The following is a 25,708-nucleotide window of genomic DNA, read 5'->3' as shown; positions in this document are numbered from 1 at the left end:
GTCACCCAGAGATTGTGAAAAACATGTCAGGATATTGTCAGCTGAAACAATTAATTAATTGTGGTAAATCTTTATACGGTGATAGTGGTAATCGAGGAAGTTAGTTGACTCAGATATAACATTACATTTCACACTGAGACTTAAGCATCATATAAAATTTCAAAATGTCTGAGTCGGCACCATTGCTGAAGAGGTCCAATGGTACAGGTAAAACCTTACCTGCGACACAAAGATTTCTGTACAGTATCGGACATGTACTTAATGACCTCACAGCCTCCATGTGGTTTAGCTACCTCATCATCTACTTTCACCAAGTCAAACAGTTTGACAACTCACTGGCTGGATACTTGATGATGATTGGTCAAGTCAGCGATGCATTGTTTACACCGTTTATTGGTTACGAGTCAGATCATACCCAAGGGATACTGAAGATTGGAAAGAGAAAAACTTGGCATTTATTAGGTAAGAAAATCTATCTAATGTCTATGGATTTACACAGAGATCAAATAGTGGTGTTTATTGATGCCTGTTTATTACACAGATCTGTGTAACAAACCGTTGTAGGAAGTAATTTTCAGAGTAATGACATTTTGTTGTAAGTTTGAATAAATCAGATACTGCTACAAAGGAAAAGGCAGGAATATTCAGTTTTTAACAAAAAAAAAACAAAAAAAAATCATCAGAATATCCATGTTTTAGTGTGCAAACACAGTCTCTGTATGGTTACAGCTGGGGGTGTAACACAGTCTCTGCATGGTTACAGCTGGGGGTGTAACACAGTCTCTGTATGGTTACAGCTGGGGGTGTAACACAGTCTCTGCATGGTTACAGCTGGGGGTGTAACACAGTCTCTGCATGGTTACAGCTGGGGGTGTAACACAGTCTCTGTGTGGTTACAGCTGGAGGTGTAACACAGTCTCTGTATGGTTACAGCTGGGGGTGTAACACAGTCTCTGTATGGTTACAACTGAAGGTGTAACACAGTCTCTGTATGGTTACAACTGAAGGTGTAACAGCCTCTGTATGGTTACAGCTGGGGGTGTAACACAGTCTCTGTATGGTTACAACTGAAGGTGTAACACAGTGTCTGTATGGTTACAACTGAAGGTGTAACACAGTCTCTGTATGGTTACAACTGAAGGTGTAACACAGTCTCTGTATGGTTACAACTGAAGGTGTAACAGCCTCTGTATGGTTACAGCTGGGGGTGTAACACAGTCTCTGTATGGTTACAACTGAAGGTGTAACACAGTCTCTGTATGGCTACAACTGAAGGTGTAACACAGTCTCTGTATGGTTACAGCTTAAGATGTAACAGCCTCTGTATGGTTACAACTGAAGGTGTAACACAGTCTCTGTATGGTTACAACTGGAGGTGTAGCACAGTCTCTGTATGGTTACAGCTGGAGGTGTAACACAGTCTCTGTATGGTTACAACTGAAGGTGTAACACAGTCTCTGTATGGTTACAGCTTAAGGTGTAACAGCCTCTGTATGGTTACAACTGAAGGTGTAACACAGTCTCTGTATGGTTACAACTGGAGGTGTAGCACAGTCTCTGTATGGTTACAACTGAAGGTGTAACACAGTCTCTGTATGGTTACAACTGAAGGTGTAACAGCCTCTGTATGGTTACAACTGAAGGTGTAACACAGCCTCTGTATGGTTACAACTGAAGGTTTAACAGCCTCTGTATGGTTAAAACTGAAGGTGTAACACAGTCTCTGTATGGTTACAACTGAAGGTGTAACAGCCTCTGTATGGTTACAACTGAAGGTGTAACACAGCCTCTGTATGGTTACAACTGAAGGTGTAACACAGTCTCTGTATGGTTACAGCTTAAGGTGTAACAGCCTCTGTATGGTTACAGCTGGAGGTGTAACACAGTGTCTGTATGGTTACAGCTGGAGGTGTAACACAGTCTCTGTATGGTTACAGCTTAAGGTGTAACAGCCTCTGTATGGTTACAGCTGGAGGTGTAACACAGTGTCTGTATGGTTACAGCTGGAGGTGTAACACAGTCTCTGTATGGTTACAGCTTAAGGTGTAACAGCCTCTGTATGGTTACAACTGAAGGTGTAACACAGTCTCTGTATGGTTACAACTGAAGGTGTAACAGCCTCTGTATGGTTACAACTGAAGGTGTAACACAGTCTCTGTATGGTTACAACTGAAGGTGTAACACAGTCTCTGTATGGTTACAACTGAAGGTGTAACAGCCTCTGTATGGTTACAGCTGGAGGTGTAACACAGTCTCTGTATGGTTACAGCTGGAGGTGTAACACAGTGTCTGTATGGTTACAGCTGGAGGTGTAACACAGTCTGTGTATGGTTACAGCTTAAGGTGTAACAGCCTCTGTATGGTTACAGCTGGAGGTGTAACACAGTGTCTGTATGGTTACAGCTGGAGGTGTAACACAGTCTCTGTATGGTTACAGCTTAAGGTGTAACAGCCTCTGTATGGTTACAACTGAAGGTGTAACACAGTCTCTGTATGGTTACAACTGGAGGTGTAACACAGTCTCTGCATGGTTACAACTGGAGGTGTAACAGTCTCTGTATGGTTACAGCTGGAGGTGTAACAGTCTCTGTATGGTTACAACTGGAGGTGTAACACAGTCTCTGCATGGTTACAGCTGGGGGTGTAACACAGCCTCTGTATGGTTACAGCTGGGGGTGTAACACAGCCTCTGTATGGTTACAGCTGGGGGTGTAACACAGCCTCGGTATGGTTACAGCTGGGGGTGTAACACAGTCTCTGTATGGTTACAGCTGGGGGTGTAACACAGCCTCTGTATGGTTACAGCTGGGGGTGTAACACAGTCTCTGTATGGTTATAACTGAAGGTGTAACACAGCCTCTGTATGGTTACAGCTGGGGGTGTAACACAGTCTCTGTATGGTTACAGCTGGGGGTGTAACACAGCCTCTGTATGGTTACAGCTGGGGGTGTAACACAGCCTCTGTATGGTTACAGCTGGGGGTGTAACACAGTCTCTGTATGGTTACAGCTGGGGGTGTAACACAGTCTCTGTATGGTTACAGCTGGGGGTGTAACACAGACTCTGTATGGTTACAGCTGGGGGTGTAACACAGCCTCTGTATGGTTACAACTGAAGGTGTAACACATGTCTCTTCTCTGTATGGTTACAACTGAAGGTGTAATACATTCTCTGTATGTTTACAAATGAAGGTGTAACACAGTCTCTGAATGGTTACAGATGGGGGTGTAACACAGTCTCTGTATGGTTACAGCTGGGTGTAACAGCCTGTAACACAGGTGTAACACAGTGTCTGTATGGTTACAGCTGGGGGTGTAACACAGTCTCTGTATGGTTACAGCTGGGGGTGTAACACAGTCTCTGTGTAACAGCCTGGTGTAACACAGTCTGTATGGTTACAACTGTGTAACACAGTCTCTGTATGGTTACAACTGAAGGTGTAACACAGCCTCTGTATGGTTACAGCTGGGGGTGTAACACAGTCTCTGTATGGTTACAGCTGGGGGTGTAACACAGCCTCTGTATGGTTACAGCTGGGGGTGTAACACAGCCTCTGTATGGTTACAACTGAAGGTGTAACAGCCTCTGTATGGTTACAACTGAAGGTGTAACAGTCTCTGTATGGTTACAACTGGGGGTGTAACACAGTCTCTGTATGGTTACAGCTGGAGGTGTAACAGTCTCTGTATGGTTACAGCTGGAGGTGTAACAGTCTCTGTATGGTTACAACTGAAGGTGTAACAGTCTCTGTATGGTTACAGCTTAAGGTGTAACAGCCTCTGTATGGTTACAGCTGGAGGTGTAACACAGCCTCTGTATGGTTACAGCTGGGGGTGTAATACAGCCTCTGTATGGTTACAGCTGGGGGTGTAACACAGTCTCTGTATAGTTACAGCTGGGGGTGTAACACAGTCTCTGTATGGTTACAACTGGAGGTGTAACAGTCTCTGTATGGTTACAACTGAAGGTGTAACAGTCTCTGTATGGTTACAGCTTAAGGTGTAACAGCCTCTGTATGGTTACAGCTGGGGGTGTAACACAGTCTCTGTATGGTTACAGCTGGGGGTGTAACACAGTCTCTGTATGGTTACAGCTGGGGGTGTAACACAGTCTCTGTATGGTTACAGCTGGGGGTGTAACACAGCCTCTGTATGGTTACAGCTGGGGGTGTAACACAGTCTCTGTATGGTTACAGCTGGAGGTGTAACAGTCTCTGTATGGTTACAGCTGGAGGTGTAACAGTCTCTGTATGGTTACAACTGAAGGTGTAACAGTCTCTGTATGGTTACAACCGAAGGTGTAACAGCCTCTGTATGGTTACAGCTGGAGGTGTAACACAGCCTCTGTATGGTTACAGCTGGGGGTGTAACACAGCCTCTGTATGGTTACAGCTGGGGGTGTAACACAGTCTCTGTATGGTTACAGCTGGGGGTGTAACACAGTCTCTGTATGGTTACAACTGGAGGTGTAACAGTCTCTGTATGGTTACAACTGAAGGTGTAACAGTCTCTGTATGGTTACAGCTTAAGGTGTAACAGCCTCTGTATGGTTACAGCTGGGGGTGTAACACAGTCTCTGTATGGTTACAGCTGGGGGTGTAACACAGTCTCTGTATGGTTACAGCTGGGGGTGTAACACAGTCTCTGTATGGTTACAACTGGAGGTGTAACAGTCTCTGTATGGTTACAACTGAAGGTGTAACAGTCTCTGTATGGTTACAGCTTAAGGTGTAACAGCCTCTGTATGGTTACAGCTGGGGGTGTAACACAGTCTCTGTATGGTTACAGCTGGGGGTGTAACACAGTCTCTGTATGGTTACAGCTGGGGGTGTAACACAGTCTCTGTATGGTTACAGCTGGGGGTGTAACACAGTCTCTGTATGGTTACAGCTGGAGGTGTAACACAGTCTCTGTATGGTTACAACTGAAGGTGTAACACAGTCTCTGTATGGTTACAACTGAAGGTGTAATACAGTCTCTGTATGGTTACAACTGAAGGTGTAACAGCCTCTGTATGGTTACAGCTGGGGGTGTAACACAGTCTCTGTATGGTTACAGCTGGGGGTGTAACACAGTCTCTGTATGGTTACAGCTGGAGGTGTAACACAGTCTCTGTATGGTTACAACTGAAGGTGTAACACAGTCTCTGTATGGTTACAACTGAAGGTGTAATACAGTCTCTGTATGGTTACAACTGAAGGTGTAACAGTCTCAGCTGGGGGTGTAACACAGTCTCTGGTTACAGCTGGAGGTAACACAGTCTCTGTAACACTGGAGGTGTAACACAGTCTGTATGGTTACAACTGAAGGTGTAATACAGTCTCTGTATGGTTACAACTGAAGGTGTAACAGTCTCTGTATGGTTACAGCTGGGGGTGTAACACAGTCTCTGTATGGTTACAGCTGGAGGTGTAACACAGTCTCTGTATGGTTACAACTGAAGGTGTAACACAGTCTCTGTATGGTTACAACTGAAGGTGTAACAGTCTCTGTATGGTTACAGCTAGTCTTTATCTTCACTAATCAATCAACTAACCAATCAAAAGAGCTGCTTCCTTTTGTGTGTATAGATCTCTGTAAACTGACATAACTAGTTCATTCTTCTCGAAGAAAGCATCACATGGCGATCTCTAATTTTTTAAAAATTGAGAAATTGCTTTAAAGGTCTTTGTAACTTGTTGAATTGAAGTTATTTGATTAACAGCATTTTATTCATATTACATTTCATCTCTTACTGTTTTTTCTAACAGGTACAATATGTGTGGCGTGTAGCTTTCCCTTCATCTTTAACAAATGTATCACCTGTGACCATACCAAGGATATCTACCAGTTTATCTATTATGCGCCGTTTGTCGTGATATTTCAGTTTGGCTGGGCGTCAACCCAGATCTCTCATTTGTCTCTCATACCTGACTTAACCATTAAAGAGGATGAGCGTGTGGAATTAAATGGTTTTAGGTATGAACATTTTCCATGGAGTTGTATTGAAAAAAGTGGTTTTGATAAACTTTGTATAGTTTCCTGATGTTTTCTACAGGTACAAATTCTTAAGGTAACTGTATGGTAAAGTTGTTACCAGAAATATGATTGTATCCCAAACTCATTTAGCAATAAGCCCAGGAGAGCCAAATTGTCAGTCTAATTCAAAGTATGTAGGTGGGTTTATCATAAGACAATGATATATAATTTGTAGGCATTTCAACTGTAAATGCTAGGTGTGAGTGGGCTTATTACCAGACATGGGCTCAATGCCAGATTAACTCTTCAAACCACAGTAGATATGGGTGGGCTTATTACCAGACGTGGGCTCAATGCCAGATTAACTCTTCAAACCACAGTAGATATGGGTGGGCTTATTACCAGACGTGGGCTCAATGCCAGATTAACTCTTCAAACCACAGTAGATATGGGTGGGCTTATTACCAGACGTGGGCTCAATGCCAGATTAACTCTTCAAACCACAGTAGATATGGGTGGGCTTATTACCAGACGTGGGCTCAATGCCAGATTAACTCTTCAAACCACAGTAGATATGGGTGGGCTTATTACCAGATGTGGGCTCAATGCCAGATTAACTCTTCAAACCACAGTAGAATTGGGTGGGCTTATTACCAGGCATGGACTTGATACTGGATGAACTCTCTACCTTTTGTATATGTTTACAGGTATGCCTTCACGGTGTTGTCTAATTTAACCGTGTTTGGACTGTTTGCTCTCCTGTTTTACCTCAACACTGGGGATGGCATTGGTAGTAGTGACATGCTGTCACCAGTTGACAACAACAATTTCAGAGTAAGCTTTCACTATGTATTAACCATATAATTCATAAGTTTTTGTTTCTCATATGGCTGAGAAAGGGACCAGTCTGTAGTGTTTTACATGTGGTTGTATGTGGACCCTAATTACTTTGAACCCTATGCAATAGGCCTCCCATGTGTTTAGTGAGGTAGTCATCGTCTACTACAAAGAGCAAACAAAATCATCATTTAGCATATAAAACCTTGATAGAGTACTCTTCAGTAAGCTAAATATTCCTGTGTTTGTTCCCTGTTACACAGGTTGTACACACATTGGGTGACTCCTATTTATAACAATATTTTGATGTATTCAATACAGGATCTTTAAACATGTCCATTTCATGACATAAAGCAAGCTCTAAAAATATTTTCCATATTTTACAACATATGAGATACTTGTACGATTTTGAACAGATTCTCATAAAAGATGGAAACTTATGTAAATTTTATTCATTTCGGAACATTTTCTTCAGGCTGGTAATGTCAGAAGCATAGAGGTTCTGATAACACAACCAGTAGAGGATTAGGGTGTGATAAATTGATGACTACACCCTCACCTTCATCAGCACTCAGTAGAAAAGTAAAGATGAAGGTAACCGTGTAGTCGTCAAAATGCCACACTGAGATCTGATTCCGGTTGTGTTATAAGAAGTTTTAATCTATTGTGTGAACTTCATTGTGTAATGTAACTTAAATATCTTTTCATATGTTAAAATCTCTTATACCTAACTGTACAAAGGTATGTTTACGTATAATCCTCCAATATGTTTTGGTTTCCAGGACCTGGTATTTATCGTGGTCAGTTTAGGAGTAGTGGTCAGTTTCTTGTTCCAAATTGGTGTGAAGGAGGGAGTAAAGACTATGTCTCATGTAGAGGCTGAAGAGGCCATGTCCAAATCTCTGAAGACTTCAATGTCTTCCTCTACTGGAGAAAGTGCCCATTCCATAGAAATCTCCATGTTGAAGCAATCCCTCATGTCATGGAAGGACTGGCTTAAAGAAACACAGTTTTATCAGGTAAAGTGATATGTAAACTGGCTTAAAAAGACACAGTTTTACCAGGTAAGATTTTCTGTAAACTGGCGTAAAGAAACACAGTTTTATCAGGTAAGGTGATATGTAAACTGGCTTAAAGAGACACAGTTTTATCAGGTAAGGTGATATGTAAACTGGCTTAAAGAGACACAGTTTTATCAGGTAAGGTGATATGTAAACCGGCTTAAAGAGACACAGTTTTATCAGGTAAGGTGATATGTAAACCGGCTTAAAGAGACACAGTTTTATCAGGTAAGGTGATATGTAAACTGGCTTAAAGAGACACAGTTTTATCAGGTAAGGTGATATGTAAACTGGCTTTAAGAGACACAGTTTTATCAGGTAAGGTGATATGTAAACTGGCTTTAAGAGACACAGTTTTATCAGGTAAGGTGATATGTAAACCGGCTTAAAGAGACACAGTTTTATCAGGTAAGGTGATATGTAAACTGGCTTAAAGAGACACAGTTTTATCAGGTAAGGTGATATGTAAACTGGCGTAAAGAGACACAGTTTTATCAGGTAAGGTGATATGTAAACTGGCTTAAAGACACAATTTTATCAGGTAAGGTGATATGTAAACTGGCTTAAAGAAACAATGTTATCAGGTAAGGCGATATGTAAACTGGCTTAAAGAAACAATGTTATCAGGTAAGGCGATATGTAAACTGGCTTAAAGAGACACAGTTTTATCAGGTAAGGTGATATGTAAACTGGCTTAAAGAAACAATGTTATCAGGTAAGGCGATATGTAAACTGGCTTAAAGAGACACAGTTTTATCAGGTAAAGTGATATGTAAACTGGCTTAAAGAGACACAGTTTTATCAGGTAAGGTGATATGTAAACTGGCTTAAAGAAACAATGTTATCAGGTAAGGCGATATGTAAACTGGCTTAAAGAAACAATGTTATCAGGTAAGGTGATATGTAAACTGGCTTAAAGAGACACAGTTTTATCAGGTAAGGTGATATGTAAACTGGCTTAAAGAGACACAGTTTTATCAGGTAAGGTGATATGTAAACTGGCTTAAAGAGACACAGTTTTATCAGGTAAGGTGATATGTAAACTGGCTTAAAGAAACAATGTTTTCAGGTAAGGTGATATGTAAACTGGCTTAAAGAAACAATGTTATCAGGTAAGGTGATATGTAAACTGGCTTAAAGAGACACAGTTTTATCAGGTAAGGTGATATGTAAACTGGCTTAAAGAAACAATGTTATCAGGTAAGGTGATATGTAAACTGGCTTAAAGAAACAATGTTATCAGGTAAGGTGATATGTAAACTGGCTTAAAGAGACACAGTTTTATCATGTAAGTTCATATAGTGATCACAAGTTTGATCCCTTTTTGTAAACATGACTGTATAAAAGGTTGTTTTATGAATTTGTTTTGTTTTGCAGGTTGCATTGATATATATGTGTACAAGGTTGTTTGTGAATATATCACAGATTTATCTCCCTTTGTATGTCACAGAGACTTTAAAAATGTCGAAGGTAAGTTACCAACCAGTCGATCAGAAATTCTTAAACAACCCAGTGTATCTAATGCTTTGCTTTTTTTTTCTTGAGATTTTTTCAGAATTTGTAAGGCTTATGATTTTCAGGTGTCAATGTTAAGAAGAAGTCTTAATTTAAAATTTTGAAGATTGTTGAGTGAAATGTTAAATTCAAATTTTGTATCCTAATTAAATGTTTAGTTTTGACTGTGACGTTGTTTTGTGGTCTTTCCAGGTCAATGTAGCCTTAATGCCATTGGTGGTATTTGTCAGTGGACTTTTTACCTCATTAGTCATGAAACCTGTCAATCGAAATATTGGCAGAAAAGTAAGTATCAAAGACCTCTGTTGACTAGGGACCTGTCTAGAGAGTTTACCTGTTCATTATCAACCTGTCCAGTAAGAACGTTATGATCTAACTACTGACCATAAAGTCTACACTATGTGGCAAGTACCTCTCGATAAAAACATCTGTTCACTATAATATCTGTCTATAAAGACCACTTCTGTGAATAATTTTTATATGATAAATACTTGTACCTGTATATAAAGGTAACCTCTGCTGGGAAAGTACATATGTGTCATTAGTATATAGTACCTGGCTTCAAAGACCAACTGTTATAAACAATATGTACGTTGTATATGTCTGTTAAGGCCACTGTTTGTCTGTCATTGTACTTGTCTCATTTAGAAGAATTTGTTAAAATTATATGTCCGAGTGCAACTTATGATAATCTTTAGATTTGGTGATTAATTTCAGGCCACCTATTTTATAGGACAGTTATGTGGTATAGGGGCATGTGTGTGGATATTTTTCCTTAAAGAATCTTCAAAACACTACTGTTACGGTGCAGCAGTGTTACTTGGTATCGGTGGCTCCACTATGCTGGTTACCTCCCTTGCTATGACATCAGATCTGATTGGACAAAATACTGAAAGTGGAGCTTTTGTGTATGGTGCTATGAGTTTTACTGACAAGCTTTCAAATGGGATTGCAGTAGTTCTAATTCAACAGAATCATCCATGCACGTAAGACATCATTCAATGATTATGAACATTAAAAATTTGTTGTTCAAAGTCTTATTCTGAAAAGATTGATATTTCTGTTTATTTTTTGTATTTTGATTTCTTTTATTGTCCATTGAACAAGTTTAAAGAATCTGTTGATGTCGTGTCACGTCTCATCCAAATCAATAAGATAAGTTGGTTCATGTGTACACCATGGTATCCTACATTTAGTTATGTTACAGTGGGTATTGGTTAAGGTTAAAGCGTACAATTGCCAACTTGAGGTGGGAGATGCATTTTTATTTTACAGACATTTTCAGTTTAACCTAGTATTAAATAACAGCTTTTCATCTGCTATCCTCTTCAGAAGTTGCTGTCCTAAATGTAACCAGTATTTTAAGACAGTGCTGACATATGTCCCGGGAGGAGTGGTGTTAATCACAATGCTGGTACTACTCACTCTCCTCCCAACAAAGATAGGCACCAAGAAGAAAGGAAGTAAGTGTATAGATGTCAATCACTAGCTGACTTAACCTCCATTTTGCAGATGTCTCTAGAGTTACATGATGTGTTGATGCCTTTAAAACTATTCCAATCTTTATTTCACTTTATTTCTTTGATGTGATCTCAAGGTTAGCATCATACTAGTAGAAATTACTTACAAAGACTAAATTACTGTTGTGATATTATTGAAATAGCTCACAGGTGAAACGTCGATATCAGCTATAATCATGTTTCCTCTCTGGATCATCCAACTATTGGCTAAAGTTATATAACAATTATAACTTACAGATTTAAGACATATCTGAATCATATCTACCCTGTGATGGTATTCTCGAGGACTATAACCATATCTACCCTATGATTGTATTTCGAGGACTATAACCATATCTACCCTATGATTGTATTCTCGAGGACTATAACCATATCTACCCTGTGATTGCATTCTCGAGGACTATAACCATATCTACCCATGTGATTGTATTCTCGAGGACTATAACCATATCTACCCTGTGATTGTATTCTCGAGGACTATAACCATATCTACCCTGTGATTGTATTCTCCATGACTATAACCATATCTACCCTATGATTGTATTCTCCATGACTATAACTATATCTACCCTGTGATTGTATTCTCCATGACTATAACCATATCTACCCTGTGATTGTATTCTCCATGACTATAACCATATCTACCCTATGATTGTATTCTCAAGGACTATAACCATATCTACCCTATGATTGTATTCTCGAGGACTATAACCATATCTACCCTATGATTGTATTCTCGAGGACTATAACCATATCTACCCTGTGATTGTATTCTCGAGGACTATAACCATATCTACCCTATGATTGTATTTCGAGGACTATAACCATATCTACCCTATGATTGTATTCTCGAGGACTATAACCATATCTACCCTGTGATTGTATTCTCGAGGACTATAACCATATCTACCCTATGATTGTATTCTCGAGGACTGTAACCATATCTACCCTGTGATTGTATTCTCGAGGACTATAACCATATCTACCCTATGATTGGATTCTCGAGGACTATAACCATATCTACCCTGTGATTGTATTCTCGAGGACTATAACCATATCTACCCTATGATTATATTCTCGAGGACTATAACCATATCTACCCCATGATTGTATTCTCGAGGACTATAACCATATCTACCCGGTGATTGTATTCTCGAGGACTATAACCATATCTACCCCATGATTGTATTCTCGAGGACTATAACCATATCTACCCTGTGATTGTATTCTCCATGACTATAACCATATCTACCCTATGATTGTATTCTCGAGGACTATAACCATATCTACCCTATGATTGTATTCTCGAGGACTATAACCATATCTACCCTATGATTGTATTCTCGAGGACTATAACCATATCTACCCTATGATTGTATTCTCGAGGACTATAACCATATCTACCCTATGATTGTATTCTCCATGACTATAACAATATCTACCCTATGATTGTATTCTCGAGGACTATAACCATATCTACCCCGTGATTGTATTCTCGAGGACTATAACCATATCTACCCTATGATTGTATTCTCGAGGACTATAACCATATCTACCCTATGATTGTATTCTCGAGGACTATAACCATATCTACCCTATGATTGTATTCTCGAGGACTATTTAGGACACACTGAAATATAAACAGTCAGCTAACAGTGCTTTTGATTCTTACAGTTGTAACACTCTTAACAACCCCTTGATGGACTGTAAGGTACTGGTCAGTAGTGACTGACTACTCTATCAAGACCACTCTGTATACTGAGCACTCTGTACTGAGCACTCTGTACTGAGCACTTTCTAAACTGACTTTTCCTTATACTGACAACGTCCTATACTGACCACTATCTATACTGACCACTCTGTACTCTGACCACTGAAGATTAGTTTACTCTCCTACAAATCCCTTGATGGATAATGGTGTATAAGACCAGTATTGACCACTCCCTGTTCTGACCACTCCCTCTACTGACCACTTCTGCCACTGCACACTCTTTATATAATGCTACACTCCTAGCTTTCCCTTGGCAAACTTTAATGGAGTTTAAGGTCAGTATTGACCACTCTATGTACTGACCACTTTATGTACTGACCACTCTATGCACTGACCACTCCCTCTACTGACCACTCCCAGTAATGGTGTATAAGGTCAGTAATGACCCCTCTATGTACTGACCACTTCCTATACTGACCACTCCCAGTAATGGTGTATAAGGTCAGTACTGACCACTCTGTGACTGACCACTCCCTCTACTGACCACTCCCAGTAATGGTGTATAAGGTCAGTACTGACCACTCTGTGACTGACTACTCCCTCTACTGACCACTCCCAATAATGGTGTATAAGGTCAGTACTGACCACTCTGTGACTGACCACTCCCTCTACTGACCATTCCCAGTAATGGTTTATAAGGTCAATACTGACCACTCTGTGACTGACCACTCCCTCTATTGACCACTCCCAGGAATGGTGTATAAGGTCAGTACTGACCACTCTCTGTACTGACCACTCCCTCTACTGACCACTCTCAGTAATGGTGTATAAGGTCAATACTGACCACCCTCTGTACTGACCACTCCCTCTACTGACCACTCCCAGGAATGGTTTATAAGGTCAAAACTGACCACTCTGTGACTGACCACTCCCTCTACTGACCACTCCCAGGAATGGTGTATAAGGTCAATACTGACCACTCTCTGTACTGACCACTCCCTCTACTGACCACTCCCAGTAATGGTGTATAAGGTCAGTACTGATTACTGTGTATACTGACCTCTGTAGATAATATGGTCACCATTTTTCTGTCTGTATAAGATAAATGATTGTCAATCAGGTCAGTACTGGATGTTTGATGGGTTATTGCCCCATGAACAGCAAGGATGGGTCTCCTTGTAGCAGTCATCATAATACTCATAGCTACCCTGTCATCATAATACTAATAACTACCCTATTCTCATAATACTCATAGCTACCCTGTCATCATAATACTCATAGCTACCCTGTCATCTTAATACTCATAGCTACCCTGTTCTCATAATACTCATAGCTACCCTGTCATCATAATACTCATAGCTACCCTGTCATCATAATACTCATAACTACCCTGTTCTCATAATACTCATAACTACCCTGTTATCTTAATACTCATAACTACCCTGTTATCATAACATCCATATTTTCCCTGTCATCAATGCTCAGACACTTTACATAAAATGTACTGAGTGCATTATGACTAAACAGCTGCATGGTGTCACTGGTGTTGTGATGTTACAACTCCATGGTGTCACGGTGTTGTGATTTCACAACCCCATGGTGTCACTGGCATAGTGTTGTCAGAACTCCATTTTGTCACTGGCATTTGATGTCACAACTTCATGGTGTCACTGACTTCACAACCTCACAATGTCATTTGCATTTAGGTGTCAGAAAAGGTCTTTGTCTGTGGTCTATATGTATATAAAAATGTTTGTTGTGACTGATTCTTGTAAAGTACTTGATATTTCTCCAATTTCATATTGACATGTTCCATAATGGTGCCTGTAGATCCCTAGTTGTGCCATCTGAGACTGATCAGAAAAAATAAAACTTTGATTGCAACACCTGTGAAAAAAACTAAACTTGAATTACAAATGTAAATTCTCTTTTGATAATAGATTATGTTTTTATGGGAAATGAATTGTGAGAAGTACAGTAATTTTCTGAGACAACAAGTAATGTAAAAACAGCTGTTACATTGTGCTGTCTATACTTTTAAAACCATTTGAACATTAAATTTTATCACTTGTTATCAAAACAATTCACATTCTGTACATCAAGGTCCAAGTTTCTGGACTGATAGTCACCTGATAAATCAGTACAGGTAGGTAAAACACACAGGTGATATGATTAACATATACAAGTCATAATACTCATAGCTACCCTGTTATCATAATACTCATAGCTACCCTGTCATCATAACACACATAACTACCCTGTTATCATTATACTCATAACTACCCTGTTATCATTATACTCATAACTACCCTGTTATCATAACACACATAACTACCCTGTTATCATAACACACATAACTACCCTGTTATCAGTATACTCATAACTACCCTGTTATCATAACACACATAACTACCCTGTTATCATAATACTCATAACTACCCTGTTATCATAACACACATAACTACCCTGTTATCATTATACTCATAACTACCCTGTTATCATTATACTCATAACTACCCTGTTATCATAACACACATAACTACCCTGTTATCATAACACACATAACTACCCTGTTATCATTATACTCATAACTACCCTGTTATCATAACACACATAACTACCCTGTTATCATAATACTCATAACTACCCTGTTATCATAACACACATAACTACCCTGTTATCATTATACTCATAACTACCCTGTTATTCATAACTCGATGGTGTCACTGGTGCTGTGATGTTACAACTGCATGGTGTCACTGGTGTTGTGATGTCTTCACAACTGCATGGTGTCACTGGTGCTGTGATGTCTTCATAACTCCATGGTGTCACTGGTGCTGTGATGTTACAACTGCATGGTGTCACTGGTGTTGTGATGTCTTCACCACTCCATGGTGTCACTGGTGATGTGATGTCTTCACAACTGCATGGTGTCACTTGTGCTGTGATGTCTTCATAACTCCAAGGTGTCACTGGTGCTGTGATGTTACAGTTGCATGGTGTCACTGGTGCTGTGATGTCTTCACAACTCCATGGTGTCACTGGTGTTGTGATGTCTTCACAACTGCATGGTGTCACTGGTGCTGTGATGTCTTCACAACTGCATGATGGCACTAGTGCTGTGATGTCTTCACAACTGCATGGTGTCACTGGTGCTGTGATGTCACACCTGCATGGTGTCACTGGTGTTGTGATGTCACAACTGCATGGTGTCACTGGTGTTGTCATATCACAACTGCATGGTGTCACGGTGTTGTGATATCACAATTGCATGGTGTCACTGGTGTTGTGATGTCACAACTCCATGTTGTCACAGTGTTGTGATGTCACAACTCCATGGTGTCACTGGTGCTGTGATGTCACAACCCCATGGTGTCACTGGCATAGTGTTGTCAGAACTCCATTTTGTCACTGGCATTTGATGTCACAACTTCATGGTGTTGCTGACTTCACAACTTCACAATGTCATTTGCATTTAGGTGTCAGAAAAGGTCTTTGATCTGTGAATTATATTGGTGTGACTTTTTCTTGTAAAGTACTTGATATTTCTCCAATTTCATATTGACATGTTTCATAATGGTGCCTGTAGATCCCTAGTTGTGCCATCTGAGACTGATCAGAAAAAATAAAACTTTGATTGCAACACCTGTGAAAAAAACTAAACTTGAATTACAAATGTAAATTCTCTTTTGATAATAGATTATGTTTTTATGGGAAATGAATTGTGAGAAGTACAGTAATTTTCTGAGACAACAAGTAATGTAAAAACAGCTGTTACATTGTGCTGTCTATACTTTTAAAACCATTTGAACATTAAATTTTATCACTTGTTATCAAAACAATTCACATTCTGTACATCAAGGTCCAAGTTTCTGGACTGATAGTCATCTGATAGATCAATACAGGTAGGTAAAATACACAGGTGATATGATTAAAATATACAGGTAGGTAAAATACACAGGTGATATGACTAACATATATAGGTAGGTAAAATACACAGGTGATATGATAGATCAATACAGGTAGGTAAAATACACAGGTGATATGATAGATCAGTACAGGTAGGTAAAATACACAGGTGATATGATAGATCAATACAGGTAGGTAAAATACACAGGTGATATGACTAACATATATAGGTAGGTAAAATACACAGGTGATATGATAGATCAGTACAGGTAGGTAAAATACACAGGTGATATGATAGATCAATACAAGTAGGTAAAATACACAGGTGATATGATAGATCAGTACAGGTAGGTAAAATACACAGGTGATATGACTAACATATACAGGTAGGTAAAATACACAGGTGATATGATAGATCAATACAGGTAGGTAAAATACACAGGTGATATGATAGATCAGTACAGGTAGGTAAAATACACAGGTGATATGATAGATCAATACAGGTAGGTAAAATACACAGGTGATATGAGAGATAAATACAGGTAGGTAAAATACACAGGTGATATGATAGATCAATACAGGTAGGTAAAATACACAGGTGATATGATAGATCAATACAGGTAGGTAAAATACACAGGTGATATGATAGATCAATACAGGTAGGTAAAATACACAGGTGATATGAGAGATAAATACAGGTAGGTAAAATACACAGGTGATATGATAGATCAATACAGGTAGGTAAAATACACAGGTGATATGATAGATCAATACAGGTAGGTAAAATACACAGGTGATATGATAGATCAATACAGGTAGGTAAAATAAACAGGTGATACGATAGATCAATACAGGTAGGTAAAATGTACAGTTAACACAATAGTTCACAGGTAATGTGATAGTTTACATACAGGTAGGTAAAATACACAGGTGATATCATTAACATATACAGGTAGGTAAAATACACAGGTGATATGATTAACATATATACAAGTTGGTAAAATGTACAGTTAACACAATAGTTCACAGGTAATTTGATAGTTAACATACAGGTAGGTAAAATCAGGTGGCATGATAGATTCTAAGGTACCAGGAAAGTCAAATGCGTAGGTGGCATGTTGCTTTAATAATTGGTATAGTGTATATTCTGTATGGGTTTTTTTTTAGCTTGATACACATTATCTATGTATTATAGCTATCTGCTTGTGCAAGCTATCTGGGTTGATTGATAAGTTGGGAGCCATTTATTAGAGAAGTTAAGCAGGGAAGACTGGTGTCATTTGGTCAGTTTATGTCGAAGAGGTAGCAATCTGAAGTAAGCAAGGCAAGTGACTTTTGCAAAACCGACAAAATCCGCGAAAGAGCAGTGATTGAATATTTAGGTCTAGCACCTAAGGATATTCATACTTATATGGTAGTAACACTAGGGAATGATGCTCCTTCATATGCTACAATGGCAAGGTGGATGGTGGAATTTAATCATAGCAGGCAGAGCCTTGGGGATGATGCCCATCCTGGAAGGCCTGTTACTAGTCCCTGATATTGTTATGACTGACAGGCGAATTACAGACAGAAAAAATAGCCAGTTGACAGCACACCAGGTGGACTTTGTCACATGCTAATCTGAACCTTTTAGAGGCAGATCCTGCTAACTTTCTGCAGAGGTTTGTGACTATGGATGAAATAAGGGTCTATCATTTTACCCAAGAGGCCAAACAACAGTCTAAATGGAAGCACCCTGGTTCACCCCCGCCAAAGAAGGCAAAGGCTGTGCCATCAGCTGGAAAGGTTATGACCCCAGATTTCTGGGATGCTGATAGTAATCTGATTGTAGATTATCTGCAAAAGGGACAAACAATCAATGGCACATACTATGCATCACCTCTTAGGCAGAGAAAATATTAAACTCAAGCGCTTTGGAAACTCAGCAAAGGTGTGTTGTTCCACCAGGACAGTGCCCCTGTTCACAGGTCTGTCGTTGCCATGACTGCCATTAACGATTGTTGTTTTGAATTGATTGAGCATTCGTCTTATTTGCCAGATCTTGCTCCATCAGACTTTCATCTATTTCTAAAATTGAAAAAGATCATTTCCAGTACCCATGTTCGGTCTGCAGATGATGTCATACATGCAGTGGAGAACTTTCTGAACAGTCTAGAAAAAGACATCTTTAAAGGTGACAGAGAGGCCCTTAAACATCGATGGCAAAGGTTCATAGATACTGAAAGGAATTATGTTTAAAGCTGATGTGATATATCTGCCAAACGTCAAACCCTTAAATATGAGGCTCACAACTTATCAATCGGCCCTTGTGCATGCTACTTTATAAAAGGATTTGTTTTAGTGTTTAGTTTGGCTTTGAGGCGTAGTGGACTATTTAACTGGAAAAGAATATAATTTTAGATAGACATGTTATTCTTAATATGAATAAGTTTGTTTGATATACAAGCAGATTTATCAAAAACGTACCGGAATGGTTATGACTTTACGTTAGAGAGTTACTGTAGAGAGGATATTGACGGAAGGACTCTGCTAACTTATAACGACCACATCATTAGTGTTAGAAAGTATTTAAGTAACCACAGGTTAAATTACAAAGAATATATGAACATTTTGATGAATAAGGGGTACTCAAGAGATATATGATGTGTGTGATTTCATTGTATATCTGAAGCAAAGTATTGATCATAATTTTTATCTTTAAATTTACAGTATAATAACACTCATGGAAGTCTCATTGCCTGTGTATGAGATTTTCTTAATAATTCTTTAAGAGAGTTGCACTTACCAGAATGATATATAAAATCCTATGGAAAGTCTGTGATACTGGAAAATGGTATATTTTCCAGGGGATTAATTTTCATCATTTTTCAGAGTACTCATTATAACAATGTAAATAAATCTACACAAAAATGAATGACTTTACCGTAATTCAGCTCCTGTGTAATTCATTAATGATATATGTACATCATCAGCTGTTTAAGATAACCACATCCAGTAACTTTTCTGGTGGGGGATGGAAAATCTAAAATTTTATCTATAATTACTGTTTTTAACAAGACATTATGGTGAGCCATTTATATGCATTTTCATTGTGTGTTTAATTCCTTTGTGAACTGAATGTCTTAACTCTATGTAATTAAATGGCCTACATCATGTATGCTATTAAGAGAGTAATGCAATCTATGTACATTGTTTTTGTGCACAAAAATTACTTGGTAAATAATGATTAACAAATATTCAATCTTCATAGGGTAAATAATGATTAATAAGTATTCAAGCTAATTAGGGGAAAAATGTATTTGTAAATTGATCCATTCTTCCACTTTGAGTCTAATATTTATAAGTGTCATTTTGTTGTGTTTTCCACAGTGAGGCTGCTGGAGCCTTTTGTTAATTCAGAAGATTCCAACGGAGTCGTTCCAGGGGCAATACCATGTCCAGCTGGCCGTAATGTTTGCTGTGAGGAGGAGAATGATGGTGATCACACCCAGCTGGCCAAAAGTCCAAGTCTCAGTTCATCCTGATACAAACAAGTTTATCACACCTTGTTAAAGAGAAAGAGAGATCAAATTGTTGTCGGCCTTCAAATAGTAACAAGGAAAAACCCAAATTGATCTGGACCTCTACTCCTGAATTTCCACTTTTCTACAAAGTTTTTGGGTTGGTTTCTACTAAAAGTTGGCCAAGCTTGTTTATTCATGGACTGTATAGCCATGTCTTTGTTGTAATATTGTCCTCAGCTGCATGCTTCCACTTTTGACTTTTGCTTATTAAATGGAGTGTGGCCTTGCAGCATACAAAAATCATAGCAACATAAATACTTTTAAACAAAACTTGTGTAGTTTTTGGGCATTCAAATCTGATTGGCCAGTGTTTCGTAAGCTGGATTGTGATGTCACATATGACTGTACAGACGTCGATAAAAATGTGAGTTGATGTTTCTGACAAAGAATGGTAAAATTTTAAACTTCCACAGATCTAATACGGTCTTTTGTGATATTGAGTAAAGAAGCTGTGTGAAAGAGATTATTATACTCTTGAATTATACTATATTGCTAAAGCAAGTTGTGACGAAGAGATTATCATACTTTTGGATTTACCTTAATCGATATGTGGGGGGATAAATAGTATCTTATATACCCCAATAGTACCAGCCATAGATTGATAAAAGCAAAATTAAAACATATGCCCTTCCCTACAAATTTAATGAAACTTAATATTTGTTTAATTGACTTCATTAGCATTAGAGTATTGATATCTTGAAAATCTAGTCAGAGCCATGAATCTGTGATGATTCTGTATATAGTTGTAAATAACCTAGAGGTTTCAGCGTGGTAGCATTCTATCACAGATCAATCTTTATATGCTCACTAGACATTTTCATTTCATGACACTGTTCTCTCTGGTGTTTCAAATATTTTTTGGTATTGCCAACTCACCTGATTTTGTCAGGTCAAACTGATGTTAGCCATATAACCAGCTCATATCAAGAATATTGTAGCACTATCATTTTCCTATACACTGATTGATAAAAGGTCAAGGTCAAGGTCAGTGGTGCTTTATGTATAGAAAATATTAATCAGTTCAGTTTAAACACTTAATGACTTCATTCTTTCATGGTCAAGGTCAAGTTCACTCTTGTTATATTTAGAAAATTATCAACTGATTCAACACTGAAATTTATTTCATTTAGTGGTGGGCACATTTATGTCTTACCAACATTTCCTTGTTTTTTTAAACGTAACATTGAACATCTGAATGCATATTGGTGTGATGACTATTCAGAAGAGCTGATTAAGAGGTCCTCAATGATTGTTTAAAACTGTCACCTTTGATTCTGAAGAGCAATGACCAGGTATTAAATGACTGTTGGTTGATGACATAGTTCTTTTCATGGTGACAATTAGTGATGTGATTGTTCATAAGAATTAATTATTTTTATTTTACCCAGTATATCATCTTTGAATCGTCAAAATGAGTACTTCTTGGATTCAATGAATATGTTTGCACATTACAGTTATTTTGTGTATTTATTTATTTTTTTTTTTTTTTGGTCCGAAAATTTTTTTGATAATTTTTTGTACAGTTTTCTTATGAATTTATGATTTGAGACTCTAAGTCATTCAGGTGCTGTAGATAGTGTGAAGAGAATGACCTCATTTATTATACTTTTTTTTTCTTGTTTATGAATTTTCATCCTGTTATCATACTTGTTTCTCTCAATTCTTATTATGGTTTGTGATACTGTACTATTGAGCTATAAATAATTTATTCCAAAATCCTCAAGCAGTATAATCAATGCCAACATTCATCTGTATATCATTTCGTGGACGTCTAAATTTGAGGATTTTGAGTACCCACAAATGAATTGAATATAAATCCCCAATGAAAATGACTGATTTTACAGTAACATCTTTGATCTTTATTTATACTCATATTAGTAATGTTTAAGTCATTGAATTACATCCAGTTTCAGAGTAAAACTGACAGCTGTGATGGAGGGTTACGAAACATGTATTTTTAATTCTCTCCAAAGGGAGAGCCTATAGTCTATGCTTTGTCTGTCCGTCCGTCATAATTTTGTCCGGACCATAACACAGAAACTATAAGAGGTATCAACATGAAACTTCATAGATAGATAGATCTCAACAAGGAGAAGTGCATTACACAAGAACCATACCTCTTTTTTGCATGATTTAGGAGTTATTGTCCTTTGTTATGTTTCGTACTTGTCAGAGCATTACACTCAAACTGTAACAGGTATCAACATGAAACTTCATAGGTATATAGATCTCAACAAGGAGGGCAGTACACAAGAATCATATCTCTCATACTGTCCTTTGTTATTTTTCATACTTAAATTTTTTTTTCCCATTCCGGTCTCTGATGGCCTCTGATGAATGTAATGGACATGTACATGATGAATGTTATTTAGTTCCTTCTGTCTTCTTTTTTCAGAAATATTAAAACTGATATTGACATTTTTCATTCATTTACCTTGCCATACCATATATATGACTATTATATAACAACATGTCAAGGTATTGGCCTTATCCTGTTATCACTCACTGAAGTTCTGATTGCTATGAGTGCATTTAGGTTACTTGTATAAATGAAAAATTACTAAATGATAGTTTGGCCTCCCATTAAGTATGTGACCCTTAGTTTACCCTCTTTATCATTGTATGACCCCTAGGTTAGCCTCTCTGTTATCACTTTACTCCTAGAGGCATGTGGGGGTTGGCCAAAAGAGATCTAATTGACTCAAATTTCAAAAATTTTCTTCTCAAAACCTAGATATGGTAGAATCAAATGCTCTTTCATAGGTGGAAGCTGTCTTAAGGTGCTTTACCAAATGTGTGAATCTTATAATCTAAGGGTCTCACATTTCCTCCCTGGGGAGGGGTTGATGTTTACTATAGTTTTTGGTGCTTTACCAAAACTATGAATTTTATGATCCAAGGATCTCAGATTTCCACCTGGGGAGGGGTTGAGCTTTAATATAGTTTTAATAGGAAAATTGCATTTTCGAGCATAGAATATTTCATTTTCAGTTGGAAATAACCTGGTAAGATTCATTAGTGATGTTTTTATGGTAAGCTTATGTTGACATAGACTAACCCACAATGGCTTGAAATATATCACTTTAGTCTGACAGTCGTCTATGTTGGAATTTCTATTGCGTGTTACTTGTAAACTACTTATCTTGTAACTTTTATGTCCAATATTGCTTACCTCAGGTGACTGTCATGGCCGCTAGCTATAAGCTTCTTATTTTTTTTTAGTGGTTGAAGTAGAAATATATATATACTGTTTACATATGTACACTAAAGGTAATATGTTTGTCTACATACTTATATATACTTTTATGGTTATATCATATCATCCCCCCACCCTGCCATTTTGCCCTCCATATCTACCCATATCTACCTGGTTACCATTAGGATTTTATGGTTATATTATATCCCCCCTGCCATTTTGCCCTCCATATCTACCCATATCTACCTGGTTACCATTAGGATTTTATGGTTATATTATATCCCCCCTGCCATTTTGCCCTCCATATCTACCCATATCTACCTGGTTACCATTAGGATTTTATGGTTATATTATATCCCCCCTGCCATTTTGCCCTCCATATCTACCCATATCTACCTGGTTACCATTAGGATTTTATGGTTATATTATATCCCCCCTGCCATTTTGCCCTCCATATCTACCCATATCTACCTGGTTACCATTAGGATTTTATGGTTATATTATATCCCCCCTGCCATTTTGCCCTCCATATCTACCCATATCTACCTGGTTACCATTAGGATTTTATGGTTATATTATATCCCCCCTGCCATTTTGCCCTCCATATCTACCCATATCTACCTGGTTACCATTAGGATTTTATGGTTATATTATATCCCCCCTGCCATTTTGCCCTCCATATCTACCCATATCTACCTGGTTACCATTAGGATTTTATGGCCCCTGCCATTTTGCCCTCCATATCTACCCATATCTACCTGGTTACCATTAGGATTTTATGGCCCCTGCCATTTTGCCCTCCATATCTACCCATATCTACCTGGTTACCATTAGGATTTTATGGTTATATTATATCCCCCCCCTGCCATTTTGCCCTCCATATCTACCCATATCTACCTGGTTACCATTAGGATTTTATGGTTATATTATATCATCCCTTCCACTCTTGCCCTCCATATCTACCTTCATCCACATGATCTTGCCCTAATGTTTTCTGTTGAACAATATAGCATGATAAAACAGAATATATATATATACGGGGAGATATATACACTGTATATATATTCTTACTGTGATGAAGACACATCTAATTTGTCAGTAGTAATCAACTATTTAGTTAAACCACGACCAACCCAGTATAACATAATTTTTAATGGTCGTCTTTACTCATTGATATTATATATACATATATATATATTGATATAAGTAAATAACATCTATACATGTACTTATATTCTATTGTACAAGAATTTACAATTTACTAGTAAAGTACTCCTGTGATGTGTGGTAAGTGTATATGTATGTTTTGCTGTAGATTAGTGTTATTTTACACTCATTAATGTATATGTATTATAATACTCAGTATTTTATAGCCAGACTTTCACCTCTGATCCAGGCTTCCAACGCAAAATGATTCTGATTATGACTGGAGGCTGGTCAAGTTAAATGGAAAATTTAACCTGTATGGAGAGTAAAGTATGTGGTTAATGTTGGTTTGTGTGTATGTTTGAGCTCTGAGAAGTAATGTAGAGAAATGAGGACTGCTATTTATTATTTATGTAGGTGGGAATGATGTAACACATGTTGTTAAATACACTGTTTCTATATTTGTTAGCATAATGATAAACTGATTTATAAATTCAACATTTTTTGGAGAAAAAAAGAATTTTGAAAAATAGTGTTTATGTTTATCATCATAAATGTTTTATTTGAATTTTGATTTGAAAATATAATTCAGATATGTCACTTATTTATTGATGTTGAAATATTCTCATGATTATTGTTAGATAATACTTGTTCAGACAGTTGTACTATTTGCATTGTATAAATATATATGGCATGTTTGATTAAATGGCATTATTATATTTATTAAAGTTAGATATAAAACCTAGTAGGAAGCCTCGCATCAGATTTTGATGACATACAATATTTTCATACATATCAAACGAATTTTACAAGGGGTTGCCTTTCGGAATGAGATAATAATGATGGCAGTTGCACCTGTATTTCTTGGTACCTGATCAGTATTTTTAAACTGATCATGTCTGGAAACAAGAGAGATAAATACTAGCAGGCTACCAGACAAACTACTTGTGATACGCCTTCCAGTAGTTTTAAATATGAACATTATGCTTATTAGGATCATTTATCAAGTTTCATTAAAAAGTCAGAATTGAATTGTGTTGACATCATGAAACAAAATGGCATTGCCTTTAGAAATTGGAGACTTATATTCAAAGTATCAGTGTGTTTTCTACCTTCTTGCAGAAATGCAAATGATTTCTGAAATTTTCATTGTAACAGCTGGTAGATCCGCAGAAGTGTTGTGAATTTTTTTATTGGGAAATACCCTGGTAATCCGTTTTAGAGTCTGCTGCATGTGCTTAATTTGACTCAACTTTGAATAAAAAATGTTCTTTAAGTTATAAAGTCTTT

General features: G+C 37.8%; 1 protein-coding gene across 1 annotated transcript; it reads left to right on the top strand.

Moving 5' to 3' along the window:
• The first annotated feature begins 164 nt into the window (after window positions 1-164).
• LOC132550625 (major facilitator superfamily domain-containing protein 12-like) lies at window positions 165-20,251 on the top strand. Its single transcript, XM_060214716.1, has 9 exons — window positions 165-462; window positions 5,750-5,957; window positions 6,665-6,791; window positions 7,577-7,813; window positions 9,233-9,325; window positions 9,563-9,655; window positions 10,088-10,356; window positions 10,703-10,833; window positions 19,883-20,251. The coding sequence occupies exons 1-9, from the start codon at window positions 165-167 to the stop codon at window positions 20,035-20,037; spliced, it is 1,611 nt and encodes a 536-aa protein (XP_060070699.1). The 3' UTR covers window positions 20,038-20,251.
• The last annotated feature ends 5,457 nt before the right edge of the window (window positions 20,252-25,708 follow it).

Source organism: Ylistrum balloti, unplaced genomic scaffold, assembly GCF_031769215.1.
Source record: "Ylistrum balloti isolate Yb309-2 unplaced genomic scaffold, AGI_CSIRO_Ybal_v1 Utg370136, whole genome shotgun sequence".
Taxonomy (NCBI): domain Eukaryota; kingdom Metazoa; phylum Mollusca; class Bivalvia; order Pectinida; family Pectinidae; genus Ylistrum; species Ylistrum balloti.
Note: the sequence above shows the minus strand (reverse complement) of the source record. Positions and strands in the feature narration are given on the sequence as shown.